At 31.9% G+C, this 19787-nt stretch overlaps 1 protein-coding gene across 1 annotated transcript in view; it reads right to left on the bottom strand.

Moving 5' to 3' along the window:
* LOC107443548 (sarcoplasmic reticulum histidine-rich calcium-binding protein-like) overlaps positions 1–15602 on the bottom strand; it is a 50409-nt gene extending 34807 nt beyond the window's left edge. The window contains exon 1 of the mRNA XM_043045635.2: positions 15416–15602. Coding sequence (XP_042901569.1) covers positions 15416–15454 — 39 coding nt within the window. The 5' untranslated portion in view covers positions 15455–15602. The remainder of the gene's footprint in view (positions 1–15415) is intronic.
* Positions 15603–19787: the final 4185 nt, after the last annotated feature.

Here is a 19787-nt window from a genome sequence, read left to right as displayed (position 1 = left end):
TTTTTAGGGCATGAATCTGAATTGAACAACCTGATAATGCTCACTCTGGTTATTGTTTCCGTTTTTAAAAGCGCTATATGTTGAGCCAGTTTAAATTAAATTCTATCATGTTTTTAGGGCATGAATCTGAATTGAACAACCTGATAATGCTCACTCTGGTTATTGTTTCCGTTTTTAAAAGCGCTATATGTTGAGCCAGTTTAAATTAAATATTATCATGTTTTTAGGGCATGAATCTGAATTGAACAACCTGATAATGCTCACTCTGGTTATTGTTTCCATTTTTAAAAGCGCTATATGTTGAGCCTCCTCAGCTAGATTTGCCATGTGACATTTTTAGCAGCAATCATTGGTCGATTTTCTAACGTTGCCATTCGGGGAGTTGTAATGAGGCTTTTTTTGGTGTCGTGTAAGAGAAATATATATATAGATTTATCTTTAGACCTGACTTCAATGCTCAGTGCTTTTTTTAAAATTGGCAACAGAAAAAAATATATACTTGGCGAAAAACATCTGTGCAGTTTCACTTTTTTTTAAATAGGTGTTTTTGTGGTTGGGCATAAATATGTTAAATTTTTACACGTCGTGTACTTTAAATTGCTATTTAACTCTATCAAGCGCTGGGAAACAACTTAATAATTAGTCCCACTTAATTTTGACAAAAATGTAAACCACTAAAATTTTAATGGATTTTTGGAAAATAAAAAAGGGAACATAATAATAACTTTTTATCTAAGAATTGAATTATATACTGGGACTCAATCGCATGCCAAAATTCAAATGTATGTTTACTGCGGGCGACATTTTAAGTTACGAAATCAGACATAAAAACTTACTTTCTCTAAATAAACGCACCCTTTTCGACGGATTTGGATTGTTGATCTATCAAAATATGGGGGATAACCGCTATCTGGTCCCAATCAGACAACTTTATTTATTTATTTGAGCTTTTTTTTTTTTTTTTTTTTTTTTTTTTTTTTTTTTTTTTTTTTTTTTTTTTTTTTTTNTATTTATTTTACAAGAACCGTTCTACAGATTCTTTTCACATTTTTGATTTTATCAATTAATATTACTTATCAATTAAAATTACTTATCAATTAAAATTACTTATCAATTTAAATTACTTATCAATTAAAATTACTTATCAATTAAAATTACTACATTCAATTGGTGTAAAAATTTCAACTAACTAAAAACTAAACTTAGTTACTTGACAGCTCATGGAGGGCCAAGGCCTGTATCCATCTCAATTTTCTTGATCTTTGGGCTCTGGGGTGCGAGTGCAGATGTTCAGGTTGGGTGAACTACATGCGAATTCGAGCTCTTTACGGAAGAAAAGCTAAACTAAGACCGACATCGCACACCCTCACAGGCTGATCAAAGTGGTCACCCACTCGCTCACTGACCTTAGCCAGTGATGCCTGACTTTGGTGATCTTCTGGAAACCGGGTCTTACATTCGGTCCACTGTGGAACACAAATCTTTAAAAGTAAATCATATCATTCAATCAACTTTTTTTCAGGAAGATAAAAATATCCAAGCTTTTTTAACGGATATAATGTTTACATCAATTTTTTTTTCAAGTAAAAGTAAATAGTGATGAAGAGTTTATAATTAAGAACAGTAATTATATAATTAAGAATAATTTATAATTAAGAATTTTCTTCGGGGAGATAGAAATATAAATGACAACCAAGCTTTTTGTAACGGATATAACGCCTATATCTAACAAATTTTTTTCCAAGTAAAAGTAAATATTGATTAATAGTTTATAATTAAGAACAATAATTAAAGAATTATTAAGAATTTTTTCTGGAAGATAAAATTATTCATGACAACCAAGCTGTTTTAACAGTTATAACGTTTATATGAAACTGTTTCTCTTTTTTTTTTAAGTAAATGAGTATAGTTATTAATTAAGTTTTCTCCTCCTGAAAAGCACAGTGCTAATTAACATGGTTTTATTCTTAATTAATTAATTTATTTATTTATTTTTGTCTCATTTTAAGGTTAGGGCCTTAAACCATTGAAATTGTATCTTGCGTGCTAATCCGATCATTTAATCAAACATCATCAAGGCTTACGCCTTTTCTATTTTGCGATTATTATCAAAACTTTAATTTGATAACTATAAAAAAATAATTGAGAGAATCACTCTCTTTCTGCGTGAAGTATGTCAAGATCTAATTCAAACGTTTTAAAAATGTTCGATTCCGACAAGCAATAAATCAAAATATTAAATCCGTAATAGTTTTATCTTAAATATACCCGGAAATTACCACTAATTGAAAAGCTCCCTTTCGTAACAGAAAATAAACGATCTCATTCCGAATTTAATATTCAAGCAATCTTATTCGATTTATGAATAATAAACGAATGATTTTTCTTCCGGAAATAAATCAAAATTCTCCCACAACATTCTGATAGCGTGTTTTATCTTGTAATGACTCATTTTTTTACTCGAGAATGAAAAATAACGTTCGATATTGTTGACTGGAAAAAATTCACGAGCATTTCAAAAATTCCTCCAACCATGAAAAATACGGTTTTATGTTGTTATTATTTCATTTATACTCAGGGCCTGAGCTAAGCATTCGCCGCCTCATCAAAGGCGATAAAATAGAAAATTTGACGCATAAAATTGTGGTTTTGGCGAAAGCATTGGCGAATGATTTTTTCCACTAGAAAGAATAGATACATATTTAACTAGATCCTCAAAATTACATCAAAATGAACAAACCAGCATTTTTTATTCGATTACAGTAATTTTCGGTAAATGCGCCGAATAAACATTAGAATTGGGTCCAAATAATATAAGCCTGAAACAAACTACCGAAAAGTAGTTTTCAGTGGGAAAATATTATTCATAAAAAATTGTTAAGATTTGCATTTGGCGAAGACTTTCGAAAATTGGCGAATACTTTTGATACTTGGCTAATTTACTGGCTAATAATATGAAATCCTTAGCGCTGGCCCTTGTTGCTCAATAACGCTTATTGAGGAACTTGTTGGAAAGAGGAAAAAGTACATATTTTAGGTATTTTAAATTATTTTTTCAGAGTTTATTTTAAGAATTAATAATTGGTTTCGTATGCATTAATTTCATAATTATAATTTTACTTTTGATTTAAATATATACTAAATTAAACTTATTAGACGTCATAAATCTATGAATATCAGTTAGAAATTCTAAAATGCTTATGGTTCTTCAAAAATTCAATTCATAATTAATTTAGAAAACATTTTAGTTTTCCTGGTACATATTAACTAATCGGTGTTCTCCAAGAGAAGTGTCCAGTTACCAAAGATAATGATTTTTAAATTAACTCTACAGATAGCATTGTCACTCTTTAATATTGCTTTCATGATTTGGTATTTTGCAATTTGAAAAACATTCTTGAATAGACATGAAAGATCAGTTTTGAGGAATTCTAGATTTTCAAAAAGTTAAAAATTCTTTTATGTTGTTTCGTCTGTTACCATCTTTTTAAAGTTAATTAGGGAAGCTTTATTAACTGCTTATTGTAAGTAAGTCTAAGAACCATATTTGAGTTTTAATGTTTTAAAGTTTAAGGCTAAAAAGTTTACACGTGGTAGTAAAAAATTCAATTACGTAAAAAGAAAAAATAAATTTTTATTCATATATATATATATATAATTTATTATTATTATTAGTTGAAATTAATTGCGTGGTGTAACAAAGAGGTTTATTTCATTTTATTTTGTTTAATTTAATAAAAAAAGACTTAGATCTTTAGCAATTACCACATATTATTAGTAGTAACCTAAAAGGGGTGTGCTGGCCATTACTTAATATACACTTAACCGATAGTTCTGAACCCAATGCTCTTATATTATACAGGGACCCTTCCCCGGTATTTTCAACAGTTATATTAAGCTAAATAACCTTATAAACGAAACGTCCAAGAAGCAAATCCCAAAGAAAATCAGAATGAATCATTCTAATTAAATATTAATTGGGGTTTTTTCTTGGAAAAATGGAGATTTTTAAGTGTTCTAAACCAAGACATTTGTCATGGAATTACAGGGAAAAAACAAAGTTCTCATTAACCGCTAAAGAAAACCAAATACTCCTTTTCAAAATGATGTCGCTTGAAAAGCTGTTATCGTTGTAGCTTAATACATTTCATTTCGGAGACAGAAATGACAGAACTTCATTCAACATAAAAAAGAATATAATAAAGTTTGATTTATTATGCAATTATTTTAAGTTTGTGTTGCGTATAGGGTCTTTACTTTAGGTTTAAGTTATAGAATAGAGATAGGAGAAATTAATAATGTTTTTTTATGCGTAGAAACTACACTTTTTAGAAACAAAAAGGTTTGCACATAATCTCTGCTCTCCCAAATCATGTCAAAACTTTCAGACTCTTATAAAACTTGACCATAAATTAAAACTTAATATTTCTTGTAAATTGCGAAGATTTTCTATCAGTTTCAAATCCTTGGAAGCTGTGCGTATGAAAATTAAACCGTTTTAGTCCGATTTATTTTATTTCGGACTAAGTGGAAACTGCTAAATTAAAAATGGGTAGTAAGTTTTAGAAAGATTTTAAAAAAATCAGTTGATTAATTATCAAAGCTGACCTGATGCGTACGCTAAATGTTTTATTATTTCCTGATCCTAGTCTTGAACTTAAAGTGGACACTGGGGCCGTGTAGCGCTCATATCCTATCCAACCTGATTTATTTTAGCAGTAAGGTAAAAACAGTTTGAAGTATGTTACAAGTGACATTGTAAGTAATATATAGTAGACTAAAAAGTAATATATTTCAACTAATTCGATGTGCGATACAGCTCCGTATTTAATTAACTTATCATTAATTAACATTCTAATTTATGTATAGAAACTTAGCACCACTTTAATGCGCCATTTTGCTGATAAAGATTAGCAGGCGCTGATGTCATAGGTCACATGTGTGGGTATGGGAGGTCTTCGTCTTGAAGTGCCAGTTACACAATTAACTGGTCCTCTATATGTGTGTTTAAACTGTTTAAATATAACGGCAATCAAAATTATTTTGAATCAAATATATTAAAATAAGAGTCAAACATGAATGTTAAAAGTTTTCTACCACATTAAAGAGAGAAATAAAATCTTCCGGAAAATCCAGAAAAGCTGGCTGCAATAAAAAAACCACCAAGTGCCTTCTTGAAGCGAAGCTGTAATTTTACTACAAATGCCATTTTGCTATAAATATTTTAAATATTTTAAAAGTTGTAAGACTTTTATTAAAAATCGCCAATTTGGCGACATTTTTCCACCTAGATTTAAATTATCACAATAAATGCCTTATTCTTAGTTCTTGCAAATTTTTATGAGTCCAGATAATGCAGCATTAAAGTAAGTTTTTAAATATTTAAAAATTAAACCGCAAACGCTTTTTATTTTCTCAGAACTATGACTTTTCCCCATATTGCGTTTTGCGCTATTTTCAGCGTATGCATAGAGAGAACTGACTAAAGATCGGTTGAACCTATTCTTTGGCGAAGGGTTGAACTTAATCTAACAGTCATGAGCAACAGTGGCGAACTCATAGCACTTAGGAAATTAGCATATGTTTCTCAAAAAAGCATAATATTTTGAATGATATCAGTGGAAACTCTTTTCTACACCAATTTTTTTAGCATCTAGCGCAGCAGACGTGTTAATGACATCAAAAACTTCTCATAGTCAGAGAAAGGTGAGAAGCGTTTCGAGTAATATGCGTAGAAAGTCAAATATATAAAGTATAAAGGAGTAGAATCTTTAGTGAAATCCAAAATCCTAGAGTTAAAAATCAAGCCAATTTAAAAGAATTTAAAAAAAATTATTTAACTAAATTCAATCTTTTACTTTCTACAAATCGAAATTTCCTTAATAATTTACAAGACATTGAAAAAATATCCTCACCCGAGACCTTGCGAACGAAAACTGATCATCAAATGGAGTGATTATCATAGCACTCAATTACTCGCCTCACTGCAGATGAGATGAAACGAAGCAGAAAGGAACTAATTGATTGATTGATGTCACAGAACATATTAAAACGCACGATACTGCTTCAGTAAATCGGGTCATACCTTGAATTCTCTAATTAAAAGCATTAAATGTTTATTTTTGAAATATGAGTGTAACATGAAATTTAGACGGATACTAGAGTACAACTCATAGTTAGAACGACTATGTATTTTTAATTTTGCTGCATTTCTTTAATTTTTGATATTACCTGTTTACAGTATTTATGTAGGGGTTTGGCATAATTCTTTTAATTCCTCTTTTTAAAATATTAATACATTTACCTTACCAGAGGAAAAAATATTTTCTGAAACTACAGAAATTCCATAGTAACATAAAAAAAGGCTAAATAAAAAAAGGATTTGATAATTATTCCATGGAATACTCTAATTGCTACCGGAAAAAAATTTCTTTGCAAAAAATTGTGGATTCAATTCTCCATTTACAACTACTAGTTATAATCGTCACCTGAGATCTTGAAAGTTAGCACCTATGCTAACGCATGTATTACACATAAAAGTACAGATCTTATTACTTGCTTTAGCTCCATAGTAGAATCTGATTTGTCATAAAGTTTCCTCACCTGAAAACTTATCTAAACACCTTTTCTCCGTGAATATTTCATTTCGTTTTAAACGCAATGCTATAAACTACTAAGCATCTTGCAAAATATTTGACAGAGTGGTTGGCAATTTAAAACTAAAGCTTTTAAAATTTCTGACGATCTTGCCAACATTTTAAATGCCTTACCGACAGTGATGTGGAAGTGGATTTCATATAAGCTTTTGAATCATTTACAGATAGTGGTGTGAAAAATTACTTTAACTCAAAATCGCAAAACGTTAAAAGCAGCACCGATTTACAAAAATTTCCCAAAAAGCATAGAAAATTGGTAGTCCAGTAAACGCAAATATGAAAGCACCAAATTTAATTTAAAAAAAATAAAAATAATTAAGGCGGTTTCTTCTTTTTAACCCTGTAATGCCCTGTGAATTAGAGGTAATCTATTTGGATTAAATCTCATACAAAAAAAAGTTGAAATTCAGAAAGCATGCGCTATGACTAAGAAAGTTAGAGAGCCCATTTGGATAGATTTTGAGGTTAAAGACTTAAAACTCAATATTAAGACCAAACTTGAGAAGGAAAAAAAATATAAAACATAAAATGAATTTGCGGAAGGAGACATACATATGATGTGAGCAAACAAACTTTTAAATTTTTCATTATGGTGATTTATTTCTAACATGGTGAGTTGAATTTATGGTGATTTTTGTCTCTTTTGGTGAATCCAATTTATGGTGATTTCTAACGGAATCAAATATTTACTGGCCATGGCTCATTCGGGGGATAACAATCGAAATACTTTAAAAAATTTTGTTCTTGTAAATGTTGCGGTAGCTTCCGAGATCTTTCACATTTCATGTCCTATTTTTAATGTCCTAGATATCGAACACTCCGTGGCCAATATTTTTAACTAATACTCAGCGAAAAACACGAGATTAGCACCACTACAAGAGAACAAATTATTGGAACTATTATAAAGGGATCACTGGAAGACGAATTAAGCACCGATGATGAACACTACCCTATTTAAATTGGGACTGAAATATGAATACTTTATAAACAATTTTATTTTTACTGGGGTTTATTGATTCAAACTATATCTTTTATTTTCCACTTTTAATCGAGTTGTGTTTATCTCAGTCATTTTTACAAACTGTTTCTTTTTTATGATTTTATGTGTAGTTTCGGTTGTGGCTCGGTAGATTTCTGTGAGTCTTCTTAAATTCATTTATGTATTTATTTACATCTTAATACCATTCATTCTTATTTGCTATTTTCAGATTAAATTTTGCGTGTGTTGTTTTAAACTTTTTTTCTTAATGTTGGCTTGTTGCCATCCGTAAGGTAATATTTATTTTTAATGTGAGCACAAGTGGTGGCCTAACTAGGTTCCTGGCTGTACGTGTATCTCGCGAACATGGAGTTCTTCTCGTTCTCGAGTACTCCAATGAGCCGACGGATTATGCTAAGCATTGAACGCGATGGAATTATAAATATTATATACCATATGTATTAATATGTATATTTCTTTCTGGTATTTACAGTTTTTGTTTTAAAAAAGCACTATACTTCGACTTAAATCGAAATAAATGTACTAAGATTATTAAGACGCAATGGTAGAATGGTAGAAATCACATAAATCTCGGTGCGCTGCCGCGAAGCGGCATTAACCGATTCATCTGTAGTAATAAATCGATGATGAGGAGTAGTGGAGATGGGAAGAAGAGGGGGTTCGTGTGCTAGAGCAACATATCCCTAAGGAAAAAGGCAGTGATGGGGCTAAATTTAATGTTGTCGTCAATTAGTTCTATATCTAGGAGTGAGTTAAAATTGCTGGTGGTACAGGTTTTTGCTTCATCGTAGAAATTTTTATTTAAATTTTTTATATAGACGTTGATGTCATCAATTTTAAGATCCCTTTTTATACTATTATTGCTAATGCACTTAGGTGCGTCGACGAGTCTTCTAATAATCTTCCCTTCTGTTATTAAGACGCAGAGATGCCAACTTGCTCCGTATAGCAAATATATATATCTTAAAGTGATAGCTTATCAATTGTGATTCGTGGTTTAATAAATTCAATTTAGTAGATTTTTATCCACCACTATTTATAAATAATTCGTAGTCTTATATAATTTACCACTTTCTAATACTTAAGTTTGGTTCATCCGGAATACTAATATACATACAGGCCTCAAAATACCAACTCTATCACAGCATATATGCAAGCTAAACGCAGATTTTTTCAATAAAGCCGTAGAATGTAAAACAGCAAATTTTAATGAAATATTTAAATTTGAGAATTATATCAAAGATAAAAACTACAGACCAATAGCTAAACATTTCACCTACGACGCCTCATATCATAACTATCAAAACAAATAATTTCATCAACCTTTCTGAAAATAACGTTTCCTCATGCTGATACAATTCTGAACAACTCCAAAATCAAACAAGCACAGTTTAGAGCAAGCTGCTCATTTTATTTCTTGATTCCTTTTTAGTTATTCAAGCAAAGTGCTTGAAACATTCATAAAAGCAACTCCACTTCCTGCTTACCTCAATGCTCAGCCAAAACAGTGTTAAAATTCTAGATGAATGGGATAGGGGTCGCTTCGCAACCCAGGTGCCCAATAAAATCAAAACACTAGGACTAGGATATTTAAATCATGCTATACCTTTTAAAAAGCAAGCAAAAATAGTCAAATATTTGTGAAATTTACTTTGTAGTTAGTTACCGTTTTTTTTAATATTTATTTTGCCGTGTCCGGAGCAGTTGGCATCTCTGAAGTCATTGAATGCCACGGGGGTCACCGGGGACCGGCTTTGAGTTTGCTCGTAGCGCCACGAGGTTACCGTTGACCGGCGAAGCCAGGATTATTAGAAACACGTAATTCGAGTAAATTGAGAATTTTTTTTTATATTATTATCGTTACTAAAATAGTTTAAAGAAATTAATGCAATGTAGAACACACAAAAATAGTTTTATTTGCATACACAGAGATGCCAACTTGCTCCGGACAGCGGAAAATATTTTCAAGTGGTAGTTTATTAATTGTGATTCTTGGTTTAATAAATTCAATTTAGTAGATTTTTATCCACCTCTATTTCTAAACAATTCGTTGGCTTAAATAACTCACCACTTTTTTTCGGATAAGTCATCCTAAACCTTTTAAAAACTAGCAAAATCTGTCTAACTTTTGCAAATTTAGTTTGTAGTTATTTACCGTGTGGACAGACGAGCAAGCCATGTAAAATTAGCGTGGCATTCAACGTGTTAATATATTATGACTTGGCATTTTAGGAACATTTTTTCTACTCCCCTTTTTTTCTTCTTTTAATAAAGGAAACATACATTAGAAAAAAATGGTCAAATAATTATATTAAATGTTATTAACAATAGCATAGGCCTAATTCTGTAGAATTGTCTCATCATTAGATATTCGTAAAGTATGTATTAAAAATTGTTCGAAGAAAAAAAGTAACCATAGCAACCCAAACCTCTATCAATATATTTTAAGAGTGCAACAAAATTAGCATCTGAAAATAAGTATCTTATTTTTTAAAGAAACGTTCTTGATTAGCACAATAGTTCAGTTGCTCGAATGCATTTATAAAAAAATATTACATCTACTGAATGAAAAATGTTTCAAAAATTTTAACGACTGTTTTATCAGAAGAACGCCAATCCAGTTTGGTAGACTGCTAGAAAACTATTGCCACTTAAATATTTTTGATGTACCTTTGTTAAACCTGCCATAATNATTCAATTTAGTAGATTTTGGTCCACCACTAATTCTAAACAATTCGTAGGCTTAAATAATTCACCACTTTTTTTTCAGCTATGTCATCCAACACCTTTTAAAAACTAGCAAAATCTCTCTAACATTTGCAAATTTAGTGTGTAGTTATTTACCGTGTGGACAGACGAGCAAGCCATGCAAAATTAGCGTGGCATTCAACGTGTTATGGCTTGGGGTTTTGGATACAGTTTTTCAACCCCCCTTTTTTCTTCTTCTTTAATAAAGGAAGCAGATATTAGAAAAAAATGGGCAAATAATTATATTAAATGTTATTAACAATAGCATAGGCCTAATTCTGTTGAATTGTCTCATCATTAGATATTCGTAAAGTATGCATTAAAAATTGCTCGAAGAAAAAAAAGTAACCATAACAACTCTATCAATATATTTTAAGAGTACTGTAAAATTAGCATCTGAAAATATGCATCTTATTTTCTTAAAAAAATGTTCTTTTGATTACCGCAATAGTTCGGTTCCTCTAATGCATTTATAAAAATATTACATCTATTGAATGAAAAATGTTTCAAAAATGTTAACGACTGTTTTATCAGAAGAACGCCAATCCAGTTTGGTAGACTGCTAGAAAACTATTGCCACTTAAATATTTTTGATGTACCTTTGTTAACCCTGCCATAATCCAGAAGTTTTTAACTTCCTTCAATATTTAAAATGGTAGTTAACTATTAACAATTACGAACATACTCGTAATTACTAATGCCACAGGCAACTAAAAATGTAAAAAGGTGGCAAAATCTTAATGCTTTTTTTTATTTAATTAAATTATTTAATCATTCCACCGTAACTACAACCAGAACATGCATTATAAATTATTCATATTTAAACCTTAAAATTCTCTGCCATCGCCTTTGATAGTAAACTAAAAAAATTGTGCTTGCATAAGTTGCTAATTTTTATTTATTTTAACACATTTTTGATTTTTACTAATCACCCCTCTTTACATTTATGGTTCCCTGTAGCAACCCTGTGTAATAGCATTTTTTTTTTAAAAAAATTAATGTCACTCGTAATGGAATTTTAAAAATTTTGTAGTGAAATCTGAAAAGTCAAAAAAAAAAAAATTCAGGGCTGTATACTTTTTACGCTTTTGGGGGTAGGGGAATTTCTAGTAGTATGAAGCTAAGTTTATAATTTATGATTCTTTTTTTTGTAAATTTGTTTTAAAGTTTTTTTCCACACCACAACAAGTAAATGATTCAAAATTTAATATGAATAATCACTCCGTTATAACTTTCTGGTGGTAAAACTTTTAAAATATCTGCAAAATGACCAAAAATTTTGAAACTTAATCAGTGTTTAGTTAATAAGTGTTTACCACTTTTTAAAATATTTTACTAAAAGGTTAATATCTAGCAGCCCTGTTCATTATCGACTTTAGAAATTAAAATAAAAACCATTGAAAAGTCTCTGTTTCTTTGTAACAAAATCAGTACCAATCAGTGGTATACAGTTAGTGGAACGAGGGATTTTCTAAATTATCTTCTAAACACGTGTCTTCTCGTTGAGGGAGATGAAATAACAATACAGGAATTTCAAAATCGAGTCACGTTTGCTCAAACCCAATCTCTGTTAAACAAATGGTCACGCAAACGACGATAAAGATTTTCACCAGATGAAATTTCATTGTTTATTGGTTGTAAAACAATTGTGTAACATTCAACATATTATTACGAGAAAGTGATATGTTAACCCACTTATGCCTAGTACCATCTTAAAAAGATGGTTCCTTTTTTCCAAAAATGAAATAAGTGGTAACAGAAGTGTTACATTATTTTCAGAAACTGGATATTTCTACCTACAACAAAATATTAACGATATAAATATTTATATTCAGATCGGAAGTCAATATATATTTTATTTTCATAACCGTCGTTGAACAGCCGACCCAATTTTTTGGGTTGACGACTACTAATGCTCAACTCCGCAGCCTTGCAATTTTGAATCCAATCCAGAAGACAAGAGAACTTCTGGATCGAGTATTTGGAGAAATTTGCCTTTGTGGAGGACTTCTTGATGAAAATATCCCGCATTTGCGTTACTTGGGAAGGAAAAACACGAAAATATCCTATGATTAGTAGTAACTGAAGTAAACTCCTAAAGCTAAAGAGCAGAAAAAAATCTACTTGATATAAGCAAATTTATATTACCATACTGTAGAAACCGTGGTGTTACATCTCTCCAAATTTAATGATGAATGACCCACAAATTGTCCGAATAAATACTTTTTTTTTTCAAGTTAACACCAAATCAAGTGTTCATATACAATTTAAAGAGTGTATGAAAGCCCTAAACACCTAAATTGTAAACATTTTACTCTACTACCACGTGCCTTCACACTATACGTTAAATATTTTCGTTTCCGAAAACTCCAATGTTAGCGCGCTTTTGATTCCTCCGTAATTGTTCACAATCTATTACGAGTTGGCTTGAAGTTACTTGTTGTCTTCAATTTTGCGTTTCATCTACAAAAGCTCAAGTTCGCCCTTAAATTATGTATGTTTTTTTTTTAGTTGTGCTATAAGGATATTTATATTTTAATTCTCAAATCTCTGTAAACTTTTATTAAATATTTGATTTACAAACTTATTTTATTTTAAGAATTCGTGCATAAATGCAACCAAATTTAATGATTCTTGCTTTATATAGCCTTGTAAAAGTCACTTTTCTGACTCTTTATGTGTTTATGACTCAATTATAAATAGTTATATGACTGAATTTTAAAAAAATGGTGGCAGCTACTTAACCGAGTAGTGTAAAGAACATTCTTGGTGTTTTACTACGACAGAAACTGCCATTGATTCTACACCAGCTAGGTAAACAGTAGTTGCCCACCATTTTTGGTGAAAAGATACACTAAAATATTTTATGGTGAAATATCCATCTGGATATTTTTTATTTATAGACACACCTTCCAAAATTTGTGATTTTTGAAAAAAAATTTCTAATGCAGAACCAGAGCAGAAGTTTTTATAACAAGTCGAGCTTTCATAAAATTTATTTATAGCTCCGGCGTGAATGACTTGGTAGCGCAGTTAATCTCATAATGCAGTATTCTTGCTGCTTTCGATTCGCGCATGTTCGTCTTGCATGCAGTTTCTAAGCATTCGCACAGACAATCGCATGTAGTGTGAATGCTGCCAAAAGATCACGTTCATGCAAACTATTTTCAAAACAATATCACTGGTAACTATTTTTTTTACATCCTTGCAATTTTTAATTAAGAAACAGGATATTTTTGATCACAATAATAATGCATTACTTCTACCGGATAACTCTGCCAGCTAATACCCACCTAATTACGGAACTATGATATCAGAATGCTAAAAAGTAGGTAAATACTAGGAAATATGAAATCAGTAGAAGCATAAATTACCCACTACTAAATAACATTATAACACTACTAAATAAGTATATAAATAACCCATAAAAGTACTTCTGGCATCATTTTGCGAAACGATGTGTTTTCTTAATGGTAGTCCGTAATGGGGTAAATGTTACAGGATATTTAATGTGGATGAGAAATTCAAACAAAAACCTCTCGTTGTGGTTCTGTTAATTACCACTTTTTAAAAACTAATTCCTATTCCGAAATTTCGGATTCAATGGGGATTTCGAATCGTCAAAAATTAGTTAAGTCTAAAAACAATAGTTGGAGCGGGAAATTTTGAATTATGCTGCGAACATTTTTGTGACTGGTGAAAACCTCGTATTACCCTTGATGTTGGCTACAGACCGACCTACAGTCTTATCACTGATCAGCCTTAACCCCTTGACATATCATGATATAAAAATGATCTTTGATTGCACTGTAAGCAAAAACTCGCAACGGAATGTTGTCAGAGATGTCAACTGCTCCGGACACCCCAAAACAATAATAAAACGGTAAATAACTACAAACTAAATCTTGCAAATATTTGACTACTTTTGCTTGCTTTTTAAAAGGTATAGCATGACATAACCAAAGTGGTGAATGATATAAGTCTACGAATTATTTAGAAATAGCGGTGGATAAAAATCTACTCAATTGAATTTATTAAACCAAGAATCACAATTGATAAACTACCACTTTGAAATATTTATTTGCTGTCAGGAGCAAGTTGGCATCTATGTGTTGAAGACATCAGAGACACGTTAATTATTGTTTTGACACATGAAACAAATGATGTCTCCCAGACGTCTTCGTATGTCAAAGGGTTAATATAGTCTTTTTCACTGCAGCCTTAAGGATGCTTACTATTGACACCTGAGGTGAAAATCAGGAGGACTTTAAATATTATGTATATTTCAAACTTGCCAACGCTTCCGAATTTTCTAAAAATGTTATAGTTAACGTAGTAACAATATCGTAGCATTTTCACTTGATTCTTGTTACAATTATTTCGGGGGGAATTGGTCCAGATTGGATGCTCTTTCGCCACTATTTCTTCTATATTAATGTTGGCATCGTCTATATACTAGACTAGCAATGTCATTATTTTATCTGATTCCGATTTGTCAGATCCGATGAATCATTGAGAGTCCATCTGGGCTGGTAGTGAGTATTTAGAACAATTCTAAGTCAATCATCTCGTGGTGAGACTTTTGAAGAGTTGGCGAAATTATCACTTATTCTTCAAGTTTTACTTATGAATTAGCTACCAATTTATTAAAATTCCGCAGAAAGCGGAGCAGTTGGTATCCCTGTTGCTAGTTATCGTGTTTTAAGTGATATCTGAAAGGGAATTATATATTTGCCATTAACACATCAATAGCTATTTCCCTACCACAGGGAAGACTCTTTTTGGGAGAACGGATAATTTGGCAGGTATGATGTTTACTAGTACACATTGGTAAACAGAATGTGTCACCATTATTTTGATGGGGGAGGGCACTTTTACTATTTCAACAGCACAGAAAGTTGGGCGTAAATAAGGTTAAAACACTATCGGACGCTGACATCAAACAAATATATATCATTTACTTTCATCGAAAGCAATAAAAAACCGAAACGTTGATAGAAACAGAACTTACCGCTATCACAGTTATCCAAGCAGCAAATCGGCTCCTCATACTCACTGGAGTTTTCCTTTTCAAGATTCGAAGCAACACATGTTCTCAAACACACAATTCCTTCACTCATCGAAAGTGAACGTTCGAATGAATGGAACCACTTTCTCCCTTCTCAACCACCCCAGAAGAACGAAATAGGGACAACGCCTTCTTGTCACGCTGTATCGACCAAACGGAACTAAACGTTCTCTTCAGGAGGGGGACAACCAAGTGAAAGTGTTCTATGATTATGATGTAACGTCCCTCAAAACTTCTTAAAAGTGGGAGTCATTTGTGCTGTTTTGTTTACACCAATTCGTCCACTTTTTTTTTCGAACAAGTTGAAATGGAATATAAGTTGGGAAATCCCACGTTCCACAATGGAATCAATTATGCACCGTTTCAGCAGGTGGAATTTTTCGAATATTTTCTAGCATTTATTATCGACAGTTCTTTTTTATCTCATTGGAAAATATTTTGCAATGGCTTTTTTTTATTAGTAATGAGAAATAAAAACACTCTTAAAGACGGACATGGCACAAATGTATTTCCAAACATGTGTTTCCTGCTGAATTTGGTCAATATTCCTATTTGGCTTAGAAATGGGTAATACTAGCAGTAAATTCACGTTAGTGCTAGTGAGAATTCTTACTTTAATGTTTTTAAGAGTTCAATTGAACATAATAATATAGCTGCCATTTCTACCGAATTTTGTAGCGATGCATATTTATTCAGAATACAAAATATTTGATTTTACTTTTCTCTCCAATTTACATTCAAATTGCTAGTAAAAAAGTCTGAAGTCTGAGTCACCCTAAAGTCTGAATTTTCAAGATGTATAGAAAAAGGGTCGTATACGGTTTTAGGCGCCCAGATAAATGATAACAATGATAATAAAGATTTATTGGAAGTTTATTGGTTTATTGGAATTATATACATTTGCAAGCTTATGTGCTCAATTTAGGCTTATAAACCTTTGTCAATAACAGAACAGATAGCACAATACAGAGAAGGACAGCAAGAAGATACATCCAGGGTAACAGCAAGATTCAAACCCGCTACCTCCAAGTTTTGCACAGCTTTTGGCGAGTGATACTGCTCGATACTGCTACATGTGAATGAGTTAAAAGTTTATATGCAAAGTCACTTTGCTCCAGCATTCTCGAAGGGCCTCCCTGACCGAGCGGTATCAACCGCCAAACACTGGGCAAAGCGTGGAGGTAACGAGTTCGAATGACGCTATTTTTCTCTGTATTGTGTAATTTGTCCCTCTACATGACAAAGGTTTGTAAGCCTATATTAAGCGCACAAGCTTACAAATTCATGTAATTTTTGTAAAACAATAACCAGCACTCTCAGTGAGGCTTTTAAAATATTGGCAAAATTACCAAAAATTCCGAATGCTTCAGTTTATAATCGTCTATCACTCAAAAAAATATAATGCGAAAAGCGTAGTAGTTGGCAGCCCTGTAGTGCATACATATATCTACATAGCTGCCAACTTGCGCAGTTATTGAGAAAAAAAAATTCTTAGTGGTAGCAACATTACAGCGTTTTTACGTATTAAATCTTCAATTTAAAGTTTCAAAAAAAAATTCAACCTACCACGACAAATCAAAAATTAAAAAATATGTATGTATGATTTATTTTAACTTATTTAACTCTATTGACCCTGGGGATCTCCCCCGTTAATTTTGGACCAGTATAACCTTATTCCGTCATGACTTATGAATATTATGATCATAGAACAAACCAAAATAAGATGAATCGGTTGGTGGCATTACGCGCCAAATACCGAGGTATCCTGCAACTTATTTAACTTTTAAATGTTTAAGTAGTGCTATGTTTAGAAAATACTTTCAATTTAAATTGTTGTTTTAGTACTACTTTGTAAAATCTAGTTCAGCGTCTGTTCAAGTTGGCAGGTATGTATCTAGCCAAATTCCGGATATTCGTAGCTTTAAAAATGTCTTCAAAAATGTGATTTTTTTTTTTTGTCTCCCAATAGTTTATCATAATATAGCCACCCCTTTTTATATCTGTTGGTGCAGCTTACATCCCTGTCTGAAGTCATTCGATTGCAATTTTCTTCCAATCAAAGGTGCTAGTTAACCCATTTGTGCCTAACGTCCTTTCAAAAAGTCTGTTTCTTTTTACGAAACTAAAAAAAAAATGGCAGCAGGAGTATTTCATTATTAAAACTTATTTCTGTCTATCAAAACACGATAAAAATATAATATTTATATTTGGATCTGTTATCAGTGCAAAATAATTTTTTAAAACTTAAGTAGTAAGTACCAGAAAGTATGGTGATCATGATATAGGCAAATACTTACTATCACTTTTTTCCTCATGGTTATTTCCATATATTGACCACTTTTTGCGTCCGAACATTGTTGGGTTAATAATAGAAAATGTTCATCTAGTTAAATCACACTTGATCAAAAACTTTTTTTTTGATGGAGACAGTTTTCTTGTCACTACTACATGTTATATTTACTCTTTGGCAGACAATGGGGTAATTTTTTAAAAAAATTATCCCTTGAAAATAGTTTTCTTTCCTGAAACACAAACCAGTTGCATTGAAGTTACAGAAACGATTTGCTAATAGATCGCTCTTGTAACTGCCGGTAATCGGGTGAAGTTACAGGAGCGATTTGCTAATAGATCGCTCTTGTAACTGCTGATAATTGGGTGAAGTTACAGTAGAGCAATAAAGTTAGAATTTAAAGTTTATTTTTAAGAGAGGATGTGAGACCAATTATATTTCCACCCATTCTCATCAGCTCATCTTGATGCTCTGGAATCTTGTTTTATTCATATGAATGCTTATTCCATCTTTAGCGACATTAGTTCTTCACCAAGAGAAGACAATAGAATTTGGTTCTTCACCAAGAGAAGACAATAAAATTTGGTATTGACACGCACCATCTGTTTATTGATTTTAAAACAGCCTACGATAGTGTTTGCCGAAAAACTCTAATATCAGCCCTAAGAGAATTTAATATACCGGAGAAACTAGTGAAGTTGATTAGCTTGACACTAAATGAAACCACAATCATGGTCAAGATACAGAATAGTCTTTCCCATCCAATAGAAATTAAAAATGGTGTACGACAGGGAGATGTCTTGGCATGTCTCCTCTTTAATCTAGCATTAGAAAAAATAGTAAGGGACTCAAATATCTGCACCCGAGGAAATATCTTCAACAAATCAGCTCAAATATTGGCTTTTGCTGATGATTTAGATATTATAGCTAGAACGCATACAGCACTTACACAATCCTTTTTATGTCTGGAGAAGGAAGCCGTTAAGATGGGATTAAGAATCAATGAAAATAAAACTAAATATAGGCCCTACACAAAAGTTGGCTATAAAGAAACACAGTTTGAAATTGGAGCATACAAATTCGAAGCCGTTGATAGTTTCACCTATTTGGGGTCTAAGATTAACAACAAAAACGTCACTACACAAGAAATACACACGAGAATCACGATGGCCAATAAGTGTTTTTATCGCCTAAGAAAATATCTTAAGTCAAGCCTTATAAAAAGAAAAGCAAAAGTGCTACTCTATAACTGTCTTATACGATCAGTGCTTACATACGCATGTGAGACCTGGACAATGATCCGTGGAGATGAAAATATGATAGCTAGATTTGAGAGAAAAATACTGCGAAGCATTTTTGGTGGAATAAGTAAAAACGGTACCTGGTTTAGAAGATCAAACACGGAACTTTACACAGCATATGAAGAACCTTATGTCATTAAATTTATCAAAATTTAAAGGATTAAATGGGCAGGCCACATTATAAGAATGGAGGATAGCAGGACAACCAAAAACGTTTTCTGTGCCAGGCCAACAGGTACAAGAAAAAGAGGACGACCAAACCTAAGATTTTTAGACTGCCTTGAAAAGGACCTACAAATTTTAAAGGTAATTAGCTGGAGAACCTTGGCTAAGGGAAGAATGTATTGGCATAGGCTTGTTGAGAAGGCCAAGGCCCATCCTGGGCTGTCGTGCCAATGAGAAGAAGAAGAAGTTCTTCACCAACTCCCCATAGCGCGTGGAAATGCATTTTATCCTGATTTCCCCCTGTCGGCCAGTGTGTTCTTGTTCTGTCTTTCAACTTTTTCCTTTCTGAGCTACTCTGGTTTTAATAATTTTGTTTCTCGTCTTTATTTTTTCATTCTCAGTTGGTAACTTTGCGTTTTATATTTCAGATCACTTTTGTTTTTTCTTATTCACATCTGGCTAGTCTTGAAAGTCAACGCCTATTTTCGAGCGCTTGAAACATATCTACTGTTATTTTTAATTTGTACATTTTTGAAGCGAATAAAGTGTTTAATAAAGT

Source organism: Parasteatoda tepidariorum, chromosome 2 (genome assembly GCF_043381705.1).
Source record: "Parasteatoda tepidariorum isolate YZ-2023 chromosome 2, CAS_Ptep_4.0, whole genome shotgun sequence".
Lineage (NCBI taxonomy): Eukaryota > Metazoa > Arthropoda > Arachnida > Araneae > Theridiidae > Parasteatoda > Parasteatoda tepidariorum.
This window is presented reverse-complemented; position numbering and strand designations above follow the sequence as displayed.